Source organism: Saccopteryx leptura, chromosome 6, assembly GCF_036850995.1.
Source record: "Saccopteryx leptura isolate mSacLep1 chromosome 6, mSacLep1_pri_phased_curated, whole genome shotgun sequence".
Taxonomy (NCBI): domain Eukaryota; kingdom Metazoa; phylum Chordata; class Mammalia; order Chiroptera; family Emballonuridae; genus Saccopteryx; species Saccopteryx leptura.
Genome location: NC_089508.1, coordinates 64,214,301 through 64,230,352, shown reverse-complemented (window position 1 = coordinate 64,230,352; position 16,052 = coordinate 64,214,301). Strand labels below are relative to the sequence as shown.

Genomic DNA, 16,052 nt, shown 5'->3' with positions numbered 1-16,052 from the left:
CCTAACTGGGCAGTGAGGTTTCTTTTACTCTATAAGAAAAAAACAAACAAACCAAAATACATATATACTGATAATTTCACATAATTTTTTTCATTGTCTAAAATATGATATATAAGCTCAGATGGGCAAGATTTAGCTAATGTCTCAGTTTCCCTTTCTACCTGTGGAAAAGAGGTGGGTTGATTATTTTTAAGTGTCAAGATTCTGTGAGCACATATCTAACAAGGGTTCTTATAAAGTGCTTTACTTAAGAAAGTCCCCAAACTTGTTCCAATGATGCAAAGGAGAGAAGCGCGGGCAAGGGCTGGGGATAAGGGACTAGAAATAGTCACCATCATTCAATTGTAAGGGAAATAATGAGGTGTGCACCTAACTCAACCAGGCATTGTTTTATGATTTTAATTTATTGTGTTTACATAGCTTCAAGTGTCTCACCGAATATATCTCCCCCCACCCTCGTGTTCCCCTCAACACCCCCCCTGCCCCCTGCCCCCAATGCCCTCCCCCCTTCCCTCCAGGATTTGCTGTCCTGTTCTCTATAACGCTGTGTTATGTGTATATAATTTCACTAATCTCTTTCCCTTCTTTCATCTCATCCTATCCTCCCCTTTCCCTCTGACCACTTTCCCTCTGGTCCCTTTGATCCCGCCTCTGCCTCTGTTCCATTCCTCAGTTCACATTGTTCATTGGATTCCTCAAATCACTTTTGTGTCAACCAGACATTTAACAAAGTGAAGCCCAGTAACCAAAACTAATTTCAGGGACATATATTTAAAGTATTAAATAGCTCTTTAACTCTTTGTAATGAACTTAGTTGAGAAAGAGTATAAAAGGTCACTGAACTGAAAGCCAAAAGTTTCACGCCCTTGGATAAGTCCATTACTCCTTAAGGCTCAGTGTCCACCTGCCTGAATTTCCTCACAGGATGATTATGAGGATGAGATACAAAGTATGTAAAATGCTTTGAAAACCACAATGCTGTATATAAATCACCTATTTAAAAACTCATTTTTAAAAATTTTTTTTATTTATTCATTTTTTTAGAGAGGAGAAGAAGAGAGAGAGAGAGACAGAGAGAAAGAAGGGAGGAGGAGCTGGAAGCATCAACTCCCATATGTGCCTTGACCAGGCAAGCCCAGGGTTTCGAACCGGCAACCTCAGCATTTCCAGGTCGATGCTTTATCCACTGCACCACCACAGGTCAGGCAAAAAACTCATTTTTAAAAATAAGGTTTGCTAGCCCTGGTCAGTTGGCTCTGTGGTAGAGCATTGGCCCAGCATATGGATGTCTCGAGTTTGATTCCTGGTCAGAGCACACAGGAGAAGTGACCATCTGCTTCTTCACCTCTCCCTTTCCCTTCTCTCTCTCTCTCTCTCTCTCTCTCTCTCTCTCTATCTCTTTCCCTCCACAGCCATGACTCAATTGGCTCGAGTGCATCAGCCCCAGGGGCTGACTCATGTAGCTTCTGCCTCAGGTGCTAAAAATAGCTCAGTTGCCAGCATGGACTCAGATGGGGCACAGCACTGGCCCCACATGGAGTTGCCAGGTGGATGCTGGTCAGGGTGCATGTGGGAGCTGTCTCTCTATCTCCCCTCCTTTCACTTGGAAAATAAATAAATAAAAAATAAATAAATAAGGTTTTCTCAGTCCTGGCCAGTGGTGCAGTGGATAGAACATTGTTCCTGAGTACTGAGGTCACTGGTTCAATCCTAGGATCACCAGCTTGATCTGAAGGGTGCAAGCTCGATCCTGAGATTGCCAGTTTAAGCCCCATCAGGGCTTGATCCTAAGGGTGCCAGCTCAACATCCAAGGTGGCCAGTTTGAGCCCCAGGGAGAACACGTATGAGAAGCAATCAATGACACAACTAAGTAGAACATCAAGTTGATGCTTCACTTTCTCTCCCCTTCTTTCTCCCTCTCTTCCTCTCTCTTTAAAATTAAAAAAAAAATTTAATGACAAGGTTTTCTCTCCCATGTGTACCCAGACCAGCAGAGGCAGCTAGCAAAGGATTGCATTTCAGCTCCTAGCAGGAGGACCTGAATAAACACTTCTCCAAACATGACATACAGATAATCAATAGACACATGAAACATGCTCAGGATCACTAATCATCAGAGAAATACAAATTAAAATTACAATGAGACATCACTTCACACCTGTCAGAAAAGCTATTAACAATAAACCAACAACAAGTGTTGGCAAAGATGTGGAGAAAAGGGAATCCTTGTGCACTGTTGGTGCAGCCACTGTGTAAAACAGTATAGAGGTTCCTCAAAATCTTAAAAATGGAACTGCCCTATAACCCAGTGATTATGCTTCTGGTATATATCCAAAGAAACCCAAAACATTAATTTGAAGGAATACATGCACCCCTATGTCCATTGCAGTGTTATTTACAATAGTTAAGGTATGGAAATGACCCAAGTGTTCATCAATAGATGAGTGGATAAATAAGATGTGGTATATATATCATAGATATATACATCTATAACAGCATGGATGACCTAGGGGACATTATGTTAAGTGAAATAAGTCAGAAAGACAAATACTATACGACTTCACTTATATGTGGAATCTAAAGAGCAAAATAAACAAACAAAATAGAAACAGACTCATAGATACAGAGAACAGACTGATTGTTGCGAGAGGAGAGGGGTTTTTGGGATGCTGGGTGAAAATGATGAAAGGATTAAGAAATACAGATTGGTCATTACCAAATAGTGCCGGGGATGTACAGTACAGCATAGGGAATGTAGGTACTAACACCGTGAGGGCTATGTACGGTGTTAGGTGGGTACTGGAAATATCAGGCGGAACGCTTTATAAACCACTATTTGTCTAACTATGCTGTATACCTGAAACTAATACAAAATAATGTTCAATATAAACTCTAATAGAAAAATAAAAATAAGATTCTCTACTATCAAAACCACAGCCAATAATAACAAATTACCAAGTAATTTTTTTAAGTAGGAGATAATTTTTAAAGTGTTTTCATTTTAAAGATTTTGATCTTAAGAATTTAACAACACAGCCTTTCCCAATAGATTCTCTAGGTTTATACTAATACAACCAATGAAAGAAAATGTACCTTTGCAAGTTGTTATTTGGTCAAGTAGTAGGATTTTAAATGGCTACTAGCAATCATTTAAGACATTGGGATCTCTACAAAAAGCAAAAATTAGGGTTTGTGTGTGTGTGTATATAGTGCAGAGGACCACTTTGCCAATGCATTTTTAGAGTCTTCCTGGCAAATGTGTGGCCCTAAAAGCAAAGAAGGGGCCTCTAAGCGCAGAAGAAACATGCAGCCAGGGGTCTAATCCATTAAGCCTTCAAAAGGTATTTATGTAATACATGTAATCTGTGTATACATGCTTTAAACCCTGGGGTGGTAGGAGACTTGATAGCACTAAATAGGCAAGCAGATATTTAGTGATTTACTTTCTCTAGGCTCTATATCGTCATTTATAAAATGGGGGTGAGTCCCCTCTGTGGAAAAGGCTGACTAAGAGATCACATGGAAAGCACTACCTTATACCTGGAACACAGGAAGTACTCAACAAATCAAAGTTAGTGTTGCTAGGAAACGCAGAGTATTTCGGTTATCTTTGTCCCTAAATTAATAGCCTTGCACCTTTAAATAGCATTTTAGACAGCATTAGGATTTCTCTCAAAAGATTTTCCAACAAAAGTAGAATATCAGAGGGCATTTTATTATAGGGAGTAGGAGGCAGGGAGATAATAACACTTACTTATCCAGTTTCTGACATTGAGGAAACTCTGCTCATTTGTCAGATCAAAAAGCAGAAGAAACCCCATAGCATCTCTGAAGAACGCAGTGGTCAAGCTCCGAAACCTGGGGACATAAAAGCAGAGTGGTCACCTAAACCAGTGGTCCCCAACCCCCGGGCTGCGACCGGTACTGGTCCGTGGGCCAATTGGTACCAGTCCGCAGAGAAAGAATAAATAACTTACATTATTTCTGTTTTATTTACATTTAAGTCTGAACGATGTTTTATTTTTTAAAAATGACCAGATTCCCTCTGTTACATCTGTCTAAGACTCACTCTTGACACTTGTCTCAGTCACATGATACATTTATCCGTCCCACCCTAAAGGCCGGTCAGTGAAAATATTTTCTGACATTAAACCGGTCCATGGCCCAAAAAAGTCTGGGGATTACTGACCTAAACCATGGCCTCACTCTTGAAATATAAAGCTACCAGCAGTGCCCTGAACCTCTCACAATAATTCATCAATAACAAATTAGATATTTAATAACACATTGTTTCTAATAACTTTGCATTATACATGCATATGCTATCCCTTAGTTACATATGTTTTAGTAAAGTCTGCATGCTACAAAATGATACTTTAACAGTATAAAATTATGAGTATAACCAAGATATTAGGTATTTTACAAAATATGTATAGTAAAGAGATATCTAGAGCAAGAAAGAATATTTGAAATATATCTACACTTTAAAATGTGCCAACAGTGATCAAAAGTTGTGCCTGGAATGTTCTTTTAAAATAAAAACAACCTGTATAAATTTAAAAATTTTTAAATAATAAATTAGATGATGAGATTTCAAAAGTGTATAAAACATTTACTTATCACTTAAGAATCTCCCGCAGCCAGTGGCTCGACTGGTTCGAGCACTGGCCCCAGATGAGGGTTGGGTTGCCGGGTGGATTCCGGTCAGGGCGCATACAGGAGTCTGTCTCTCTATCTCCCCTCCGCTCACTTAAAATATAATAATAATAATAATAATAATAATAATAATAATAATAATAATTTGGGAGAGGAAATAAATAGGAATGAGGGGTATACATAAAAAAGGTTGGCCACAACCTAATGACTGTTGAAACTGAGAAATGAATACATGAGTTCATTATATAAATACTATCCTTTCTGTATACTTGAAGTTTTCCATAATAAAAAAGTTTTTAAAATAAACAGTTAAAAAACAAACAAAATCCTTCAAAAAACCTGTGAGAAAAAAAACAGAGACCTTGGCTAAAAGCAACTTTACATCAAGATTTCATGTGACTTATTTTGGTCAAGCAACTTCTGCCTGTATGAGTTCATTCCAGCCAGATTTACCACTAGAATTCAACAATCAGGTAAAAATAAAACATTCAGGGGTGGGCAAAAGTAAGTATTACAATTGTGAGAATGCGAGACAGTTCATTCTTGTGTTATTCATTAATTATTGTATTATTTCCCCATACAAACAGCTATAAACCTAATTTTGCCCATGCTTGTATATAACTGTAGCTTTTTGTGGCTGAGTAAGTAGCAAAAGTCAATGGAGAAAAGTGTATAAGCCTTTTAAAAAATAAAGAAGAAGAAAGAAAAAAAAGTCCATTAGATAAGTTGGTCTATTTTGAAAAGGATTTGTTTCCTTTGACCTTTTATGAAATAAAACCACCATTATCAACTCAAACTGATAATTTCCTGCAAATTTGGCTGGAAATTTGTCTTATCCAAGTACAAATCAACTAATCAGATGATGTTTTTCTATTCAGGTCACTATATGAAAAGTAGCTGTTTTTCCTTTCCCTCCAGTAAGGAGCACATAACTGAAGATCTCATACCTCTCCTGCCCTGCTGTGTCCCATAACTGCAGGTGGATTCTCTGGCCTCTTCCAATGGCTCCATCTGGCCCATTGGCTCTGTATACCTAAAGTAGCAAAATAAAAGAAAACAAGAGAACTTTTGAGAACAGTGAACTCTTCTTACTTTTCTTTCAGTACAACTCTAGCATAAATTTCTGAAGAAAATTCCATTTGGAATACAACCTTGTTTGTATTTTATTCCAAATATCTTTAGATAATATAATGATTTGCATTAAAAATATATCTTTATAAATATATTATGAAATATATAAACGATGCATAATTGCTATAAAAATAATAGTTCACCTTTCTTCAAAGTTACCTTCGGTCACTCATTTCAAGAAATATTACCTTTCTATGATTTTTCCCCATCCCATCTTTAAAAAGTATTCTTAAAACAATTTTATAGGAAGAACCTCTGAAAATCTCTGTATCTATAAAAACAATGAAAACACTGGCATAAACTGTTGAAATCAACTTTTTCACAACTCTGAATATCAGTAAAAACAATAAGCTTTGTGCTGTTTTAACTTGTCCTACTCTCATCTCCCTCTCCTTGGCTCCATAGTCGTCCTGAAAACAAACAGATACATAGCTAGGATAGCTGTGGAAACCATCAGTATAGCAGCCACGGCAGGCAGTGGACGCAAAACAGATGTGGAGCTGCCTCAGAAGTCTCATCCCTAAAGAACTGAAAGCTGCCTATAAAGCTCCATTCCCAGGCCCTGTCTTTATTTTACCTGACTCGGAGCTTGCTCTATGAGAATAACCCTATCCTTAGGGCATTGTTGAAAATAATCAGCAGCTAGTATTTAACACCACAGCTACCAAAAGCAGAAATATTAGTTGGGGCTAACAAAAATCTAACCAGAAGACTTTAAAAATAAAAAATAAATAAAAACCAGATAATGAGATGTCCATGGAGATATTTGAAAAGTTCCTAAATATTCCTTGGAATCGATTAGACCATGCTCGCATGTAGGGCTGTACATATGCTCAGGAAAGACCTGAAAACGTTCTAATATCTCACTTCTAACTAACCTTGAGGCTCTTCTCAAGCATGAGGTGAAGGCTAAGGCAGACTTATAAACCACCTACAGTAGCATTAAGACATGTCACACCACACACACACACACACACACACACACACACACACACTTCTTCAGAAAAGATGAGAAACATTCTGGTTTGAGGAATTTAATAAATGCTCTGTCCACTCATTAACTGACCACTAAGTTAACTGAGCAAAGACTTCAGGAACTGTACATAACAAATAATACAGTTTACAGAATTAGCCCAAGAATGTCACTAAACAAACAAACATCAACATAAATAAACAAACAGCACACAAAAAAGAAACCCTTGGGGAGAGGAATTTGATTTCCAGAGTTGCCATATTACATTATTTTAAATGTTCAGTTTTCAACAACAGTTGAGACACACAAAGAAATAAAGTATGGCCCATACACTGGGATAAAAGCAGCCTATAGAAACCATACCTGAGGGAGCCCAGATGTTGAACTTACTAGATAAAGATTTTAAATCAATAATTATAAATATGCTCAAACTATATATATGTGTGTGTGTATTATATATGTGTGTATACATATATTCATATATGTACATATATATATTAAATAAATGACAAGGAAATTAAAATGGAATACTAAAAAATATCTTTACAACAAAAAATAAAGCAGTCATGAAAAAACAGATACAAAAAAGAGATAAGATACATAGAAAACATATAGCAAAATTAGAGACATAAATCCTACTTTATCAGCAATCATATTAAATGTAAATGAATTAAAGACTAAAATAAAAGGCAGAGATTGACAGATCATAGACCTAAATGTAAAAGCTAAAACTATTTGCATGTCATATATCTATTAAGAGCACTTATCTAGAATATACAGTGTGTCCGTAAAGTCATTGTGCACTTTTGACTGGTCACAGGAAAGCAACAAAAGACGATAGAAATGTGAAATCTGCACCAAGTAAAAGGAAAACCCTCCCAGTTTCTGTAGGATGATGTGGCAACATGTGCACATGCACAGATGATGACGTAATACCATGTATACAGCGGAGCAGCCCACGGCCATGCCAGTCGAGATGTGGACGGTACAGAGGAAAGTTCAGTGTGTTCTGTGGCTCACTAAATTCAAATCCGTGACCAAAGTGCAACGTGAATATCGGCGAGTTTATAACGAAGCGCCACCACATAGGAATAACATTACTCAGTGGGATAAGCAGTTGAAGGAAACCGGCAGTTTGGTGGAGAAACCCCGTTCTGGTAGGCCATCAGTCAGTGACGGGTCTGTAGAGGCTATATGGGATAGCTACCTAAGGAGCCCTAAAAAATCTGTGCATGAGCCCACATCGAATTGCACTGAAAAGGTATGAAACTGGGAGAGTTTTCCTTTTATTTGGTGTAGATTTCACATTTCTATCATCTTTTGTTGCTTTCCTGTGACCAGTCAAAAGTGCACCATGACTTTACAGACACACTGTATTAAAACTCTTAAAATTTAACAAAAAGACAACCAATTTCAAAATAGACAAAGGATCTGATTAGACATTTCTCCAAAGATGATATACAAGTGGACAATAAAGCACATGAAAAGATGACTGTTCAACAACATTCTTCATTAGGGAAATTTAAGTAAAAAATACAATGAGGTACCTCTTCACATCCACTAAAATGGCTATCTTCAAATAGACACAGAGTTAGTGAAGATATGGAGAAATTGGGACCCTTATACATTGCTAAAAATGTAAAATGGTGCAGCATCTTTGGAAAATTTTGGAAGTTCCTAAGCATATACACAAAAGATTTGAAAATGTAGGTCCACACATAAGAGATATCAAAACATAAGTACACACACACAAAAAGTATATAAATGTTAATAGTAGCATTGTGCATAATAGCTAAAAAGTGAAACAACACAAATGTTCACCAGCAGATGAATGAATAGACAAAATGTGCTGTATCAATACAATGGACTATTATTTGATCATAACAGAATGATCATGCTACAACATGTATGATCATTATGCTAAATGAAAGAAGTCAGACATAAAAGGCAACACAACCCTGGCTAGGTAGCAGTTAGAACATTATCTCAATATATCAAAGTTGCAGGTTCTATCCTGTGGCAGAGCCCATACAAAAATCAACCAATGAATGCATATATAAGTGTAACAACATATTGATATCTCTCTCTCTCTCCTTCCCCTTCCCTCTCTTTCATATTGTATTGATATGATTCCATTTATATGATATATCCAAAACAGGCAAATCCATTGAGACTAGACTAGTGGCTCAGGAGAGGGAAAATGGCAAATGACTGCCAAAGGGAATGCGGTTTTCTTTATGGGGTGATGAAGTGTTCTAAAATTAAATAGTGGGGATGGATGCACTAAATTATATACTTTAAATGGGTAAACATTATGTTATGTGAATTATATCTCAATATGGCTATTTTTTAAAAACAAGATTATAAAATGGGCATTAACAAATATATACATATATATTCTACCAATTATACTGAAACTTTCCTATTTTTATTAAGTGAGAGGAGGGGAGATAGAAAGACACACTCCTGCATGTGCCCCAATGGGGATATGCCTAGCAACCCCCATCTGGGCCGATGTGCAAATCTACCCAGCTATCCTCAGCCCCTGAGGCTGATGCTCGGACCAAGCGAGCTATCCTCAGCACTCAGAGGCAACACTTGAACCAATCAAGCCACTGGCTGAGAGGGGAAGAGAGAGAGAAGAGGGAGAGGAAGGGGAAGAGAAGCAGATGGTTGTTTCTCATGTGTGCCCTGACCGGGTTTTGAACCTGGGATGTCCACATGCTGGGCCAATGCTCTATCTACTGAGCCAACCAGCCAGGGCCATAAAGATCCTATTTTTACTCAGCGGGTCTAAGTCTCAATAAGACTCTCTAGTAATAGAATAAAAGACCTAGACTGCATAGGAGGGAATGAATGCTTCTGTCCTAGTATCTAGGGACCTTGTATCTTTCCCAGGTAGAACCTGTTCCATTAAAGTGTCTTTGTCATTGATCTCCTGACCACTTGCTGGTAACAGTCAATGTTTCAGCAAGAAATGTAGTTCAAAGAAAAAGCCATCTTAATTCCTCTGCAACTCTGACACAGTGACCTATTTACTGCCTTCCCCTCCACCTCCAGAATATTTTTTAGTCTTGGGTCCTAAAAAATGAAATCCTGACCTGTGGTAGTGCAGTGGATAAAGTGTCAATCTTGAACCCTGAGGCTTCAGGTTCGAAATCCCAGACTTGCCGTGTCGAGGCACGACAAGCAACTCCTACAAGTCCATGCTTCTCCCTCCCCCCTTTCTCTTTCTCTCTCCTCTCTCTAAAATCAATAAAGCAAATCTTTTAAAATTTTATTTATTTATTTATTTATTTTTAGCATGCACTCAAGAGAGAAAGACAGATAGACAGGAAGGGATAGAGATGAGGAACATGAACTCATGGTTGTGGCATATTAGTTGTTCATTGACTGCTTTTTCATATGTGCCTTGACCGGGGGACTCTAGCCAAGCCAGTGACCCCTTGCTGAAGCCAGCAACCTTGGGCTTCAAGCCAGCAATCTTTGGGCTCAAGTCAGCAACCATGAGGTCGTATCTATGATCCAACAGTCAAGCCAGTGACCCTGCACTCAAGCTGGTGAGCCTGCAGTCAAGCCAGGTGAACCTGAGCTCAAGCTGACTCCCTTGGGGTTTCAAACCTGGGTCCTCAGCGTCCCAAGTCGACACTATCCTCTGCGCCTGCCTGGTCAGGCTAAAAATAACTCTCTTAAAAGAGCCTCTTTCCTGATTATTCTACAGAACTTCTGTTCCCATTGTTACTTCCCAGATCAACATACACTATCAGCATTCCCAGTCCTGTTCCAACCTCACCCTCCTGGCAGCAGTGAGTTCTGCCACCAGTGTTTCATGTGGATTGCTGAGGCCTTAATTAAGAGAAAAGTCATTTAGAATGATATCAAGGCCCTGGCTGGTTAGCTCAGTCAGTCAGGAGCGTCATCCCAAAGCGACAAGGTTGCAGTGTCCCTCCCCAGTCAGGGCACACACGGGAAGCAGCCAAGGAATGCACAACTGAGTGCAACAACAATGAGTGCTTCCCTTCCTCCTCCCTTTCCTCTCTCTCCCTTCCTCTCTTTGTCTCTCTAAAAATCAACAGGAAAAAAAAAATTAAGCCTTGGTCAGATAGCTCGGTTAAAGCATCATTGGGGGTTGCCAGTTCGATTCCCGGTTAGGGCTCTTACAAGAGCAGCTCAATGTTTCTGTCTCTCTCTCTCTCTATCTCTCTCTCTCCCTGCCTCTCTCAAAAAAAAGAAAGGAAGGAAGGAAGGAAGGAAGGAAGGAAGGAAGGAAGGAAGGAAGGAAGAAGGAAGGAAGGAAGGAAGGAAAGAATGGTATCAAAGGTGGAAGAAATAGCCAACAAAAGGGATATAAGAGGCAGGATGGTTTGTAGGCTTCATAACAAAGGTAGACAAATAACTGTGGAATTCAGGGGAAGATACAAGCCAAAAAGGTATCAAGGAAGAATTAAAAAGGATCTTTACATTTATTTTTATATAAAGTGTCCCCTGGCACAGCCTTTTAAATCACATTGTTCAGATTGAACACTTTCATATGTACCCTTGAATTTTAGACTCCAACCTTTGTCTTTATAATTCCTACAAAGAAAACTAAACAGACAGGCAAATGTGGATTTAGAGATTACATTTTTATATAGAAGGATATAGAACTTACCACTCTCTTTTCCCTGAAATCAATGCCCACTGTTGTGATAAATTTGGAGTTAAATTTACCATCCGTGTACTGGTAAAGTACACTCGTCTTCCCTACTCCAGAGTCTCCCAAAGCTAAGAATTTGATGAGGTAATCATAGTCTCCATCAGACATAATGAAGAACTCAGTGGTTCACCTGCAAAAACAAAGAAATGCATACTTACTAAAAATCTATTAGAATATATTAGAATCTTCCACAAATAAAGTAACGTACTTTAATATCCAAGTCAACAAGTACTTCTATGTAACACCAATATGCCTACCGGTTATTGGAGGATTAGATATTATTCATTGCCTCCAAGGATATAATAATTGGCTAGAAGAGATGCTACTGAAATAGTAAATTACTAACAGTTTAAATTTAATGTGAATATTATAGCACTGTTAAGAAAAAAATTCCAAGTGAGAATGATAATCAGAAAGGTAATGGTCATTAAGTCTCATATGCAGATCACAGGACAAAAAGTAACAAAAGGAAGAAACAAAAGAGAAAGGAGAATGTTCCAGGAATAATAACAACACTTAGAGCAGAAGTGGTTTCATTTCCTCCCTCAACCCCACTTCTTTTCAAAGTCTTCTAGAGCTGGATCCTGGCTTTTCTTTTTTAACTTGGACATCTAGGAAATTTCATTTATACTAACCACTTTCACATGCCTTGAAACACAACGCTAAATTGGCAAATCAAATTTGGCTTGCAGCTTCCTTATATTATTATTATTATTTTATTGTTATTATTATTATTAAATTCATTCATATTAAATCAGATTGTTCTGATCAGACTTTTCTGAATTATCACTGCTCACTAGGGCACTGAGGTCCAGATCTGAGCCGCGCCTACACAGAGGCCACAGTTCCACAGTGAAGGGCTCATTTACTACACTAGCCTTGGCATTCTCACATGAAATACTACCAATTGAGCTCGTCAATGTTGACTCACACCAAAGTTCACTTTAGAAAAGAAAAATGCCTGAATAAAAATGTCATCTGTCTCTAGAGAAGGCTTCTTTTTATCCTACCATTTCTAAGAACCAATAAGCCCTTCTGAGCATTAGAAAAATAATCAGCTATCCCATTACCACTGACAGCAACTCTGCTTGCTCAGACAAACATACACATTCCCCCTCCCCCACACATGTCGGATTCCCTGCATTAGATGCTGCCGACCTTCCTTTCATTGTCTCCTTTCTGCCTAGCCCCATGCACAGAAACTTAACCACAATTCTCAATATATCCTACAGGGATTATCCCCGTAGATCCATAAAATTAATAAAAGCTCAGGCAAGGACATTTATCAGTTTTGAAGGTTGCCTCCCCCTCCCCCTCCTCAATTTGTTGACTCACTTGATGCTCAAAAATCCTGATTGCTGAGACCCAAGAGCCACTGCAGTATACTTGCTTGGTGCCTGAGGGCAGCTCTGTGACTTCACATTCAGATACGGCTGGTCAACAGATAAGGGCAGAGCCTCTACAAACATCCATAATTCTATCTGTACACTATAATGAGTGACACTTTATAGATGATGGCTTTCTTATGCTCTAGCGTCTATATTCATGGGTGGAGGCTGCCAGTATCAATGCTGTATAACAGAATTCTTCTCCAGAAGATGATCACTTGGGGACAAATATTCTAGTGTGTCATATCACAGCATCACACTTGGCTCCCAATTATTCAGAACTAAGAGCTAAGAATTGAAAAGCAGGTCCAGGTCATGTTTAGTCATTTTGGAGGTTCCCCTCAAAAGGAATGAGGAAGCCAAATACAACTCCAAATTCTGCAATGAGACTGATGCAAAACACTGTGGCACCTTATTTCCTCTTTACATTTATTTATTTTTTTATTGATTTTAATTTATTGTGTTTACATAGATTCTAGTGTTGCCCCAAATGCATCCCTCCTCCCCCATATTCCTCTCAACATCTCCCTTGTGCCCTCCCCTCCCTCCCCTCCCCATAGCGCCCTCCCCCCTTCCCTTCAGGTTTATCCCATCCTATCATCCCCTTTCCCTCTGTTCTCTTTACATTTATTTTTTTTAAGTTGGTCAATTCTAAAACTATGTTTTTATATCATTTAAAGTACAAAAGGAAATGCTGTGACCAACGGCATCACTATTCTAGAATTCTCTAAACCCACATGAGTGGAATTTAAAGACAGAGGAAACTATCTCTGTTACACCAAAAGTTAAAGTGTGTAGTTATCAAGAGAGAAGAAGCACACGTTAGTCTACAAATGGTTGTCATGGGTTTTGTTTTGTATTCATGTTGAAGCAATATGTAAGAGTTTGTTCCCAAACCAAGCCATCATAGAGGAAGTGTTAATAAACCAAATGCTACAACTGAAGGAATGAATACCACCATCAATAGTAATCAGAGTTTACACTCTTCAGACTGCACCTCTAGACAATCAATGAACTACCATGTTGACCTGAAAATAAATGTTCAGACCTTTCATTTTCTGGGTTCAATTTTCTAAAGGATAAAACAGAATCCAGAAAGATTAACTCATTTGCACAATAAAGAACATAGGTCTCCTAACTCCAAGCCCAATGTCCCTTCCAGCCCTAGCTTTATGTCCATTGCTCATGTTTTTACAAATGCATGTTGGGCTTAAAAGCGACTAGGTATGATATCATACAAGGTAGCTTAACACATGATCTCTGAAGTCAAGCAGAGCTGGATTGAATCCCATGTTTAGCACATAGCAGCTCTCAGATGCCTTTAAGCCATATATTTCATGTTTCTATTCTATGAAATAGAAAATATACACTACCTCACAGCATTGTTCTAAGGATGAAATGGGATAATTTTTGTGGAGTGCCCAACACAATGCTTGGCACATCCTGGGTACTGGGTAGATGTTAGCTCACTCCTTTCTCCCCATTATGGATAGATCAGACTGCCTCTGAAGACCTAAAGCAATTTCTGAAATTGCCACAGAAAAACTCAAAATATATTTATAGCACAAAAGATCGCTGATTGGCTCAGAGTAGTTTGCTGAGTCAACAAAGATCACTTTTAAACTAATTCTTTTTTGGCTGGTTCAAACTATTTTCAATTCATTTTAAATAGAATTGTTAATTTCAAAAGAGTTATGACCAGCTTAAAAGCAGATTTCAATTTGTATAAAACACAGCAATCAATTCTAACAAGCTCATACTTGTTCAAAAGAATTTGAATGGTTCTTACTAGTTCAGAGTGAAAAAGTTGAGTTAAAAGAGGTTCTACCTATAAAACCATCTCTGGCTAATCTAAAACCACTCTGGCTAAAACCAGATATGTTTAACCAAATTTATTTGGGTCTGGTTTTAATAGCTCTAATTACTTCAGCTGGGTTTAGCTAGTTTTAATAAGTTCAGCCCTAGACAAAGCAGGTTCTGACTAGCTCACAGAAAGTTTGATTGATTCACAGTATATTTTACTGAATCAAGCTAGTGCTGACCAATTAAATCTATCTCTAACTGGGTCGTACTTGCTCTAATTTTGTCAAACTGCTTGTAACTAGTTCAAGCCATCTACAATATGGATTTTACTGGTCTAGGCTGGTAAAAATTGATTCAAAAACAGTCCAGAGGTTCAAACAGTTCAAGACTAGAAATGTAACATAATAATCAGAAGCAATGCTCTGGTGCTTTAAACTTGTGCTGAACCAACAAACTTAAATATTTACTTTAATTACTTCAATTGTCATCTGTCTGTATCCAAAATTTTATCTCCACCACAGTATAGTTTTTCTCTGCACCTGAACAGCTTGCTCATGTTGGAATACAGTAAACAGGTTGGGAGAAAGCAGAACAGCAGAGGAGAATTGTTTCCCAATAAACAATGGGGAAAGGTGTGATGAGTGAGTGACTTTCACTTCCTTGGTTGAGAAGTCACCTCCCATTTCATGTCAGGGACCTGGCAGCAAAATATTAACCAGTAATCCAACAACAAAAGAGAGTTCAGATGGGGAAACTTATAGCAAAGTAGGCTATGTAGTGTTTGTCCTGTATTGGCCACAGTGACCAGGCTGGTCTGGGTTAACAGAGGCCAGAATTCTAAAGAGGAAGGAAGCAGCAAGAAAACAAAAGGAGTCAGGCAAGTCTTCAAAGTGATACGAGGATTTCAGGTTTGGGGCAGGGTGTTGAAGGGGACAGGCTCCCTCTCTGAATTTGCAGTCCAGATAGAGCCTGGAATTAATGGGGTTATTTCATCTTTCAGCAGATAATCCTAATCCTTAGCAAACTACAGCCCCAAACCCAGTCCTATGTGTGGTTGTCTCACCACTGCTTATCACCACGAAGTGAAGGTAACTTAATGTTAAGATAACTGCTGGTAAGTTTTCATACAGAAACATTCTTATATAAAAAATTTATTTTGTTTCTTATTTTCGTTACTCAAGTGTTAAGTATTGTTTCTGGGGGATTTTTTTCTTTTTTCTTTTTTTTTTGTAGCAGAGACAGGGAGAGTCAAAGAGAGGGACAGATAGGGACAGACAGGAAGGGAGAGAGATGAGAAATATCAATTCTTCCTTGCGGTTTCTTAGTTGTTCATTGATTGCTTTCTCATATGTGCCTTGACCGGGGGCGCTACAGCAGAACGAGTGACCCCTTACTCGAGCTAGC

General features: G+C 38.4%; 1 protein-coding gene across 10 annotated transcripts in view; it reads right to left on the bottom strand.

Annotated features, from left to right (window-relative positions):
• The window catches only part of RAB27A (RAB27A, member RAS oncogene family), an 82,521-nt gene that overhangs the window by 17,306 nt on the left and 49,163 nt on the right, over positions 1-16,052 (bottom strand). For 8 of the 10 annotated variants that reach the window (XM_066342572.1, XM_066342574.1, XM_066342571.1 and 5 more), the window contains 3 exons: positions 11,413-11,587; positions 5,605-5,690; positions 3,756-3,859 (listed from right to left, as the gene is read on the bottom strand). In XM_066342572.1, the coding sequence (XP_066198669.1) occupies positions 3,756-3,859; positions 5,605-5,690; positions 11,413-11,565 (343 nt within the window). In that variant the 5' untranslated portion in view covers positions 11,566-11,587. Of the gene's footprint in view, positions 1-3,755; positions 3,860-5,604; positions 5,691-11,412; positions 11,588-12,792; positions 12,892-15,124; positions 15,263-16,052 lie in introns of those variants that run through there. The other 2 variants (XM_066342578.1, XM_066342577.1) reach the window with 2 other exon arrangements.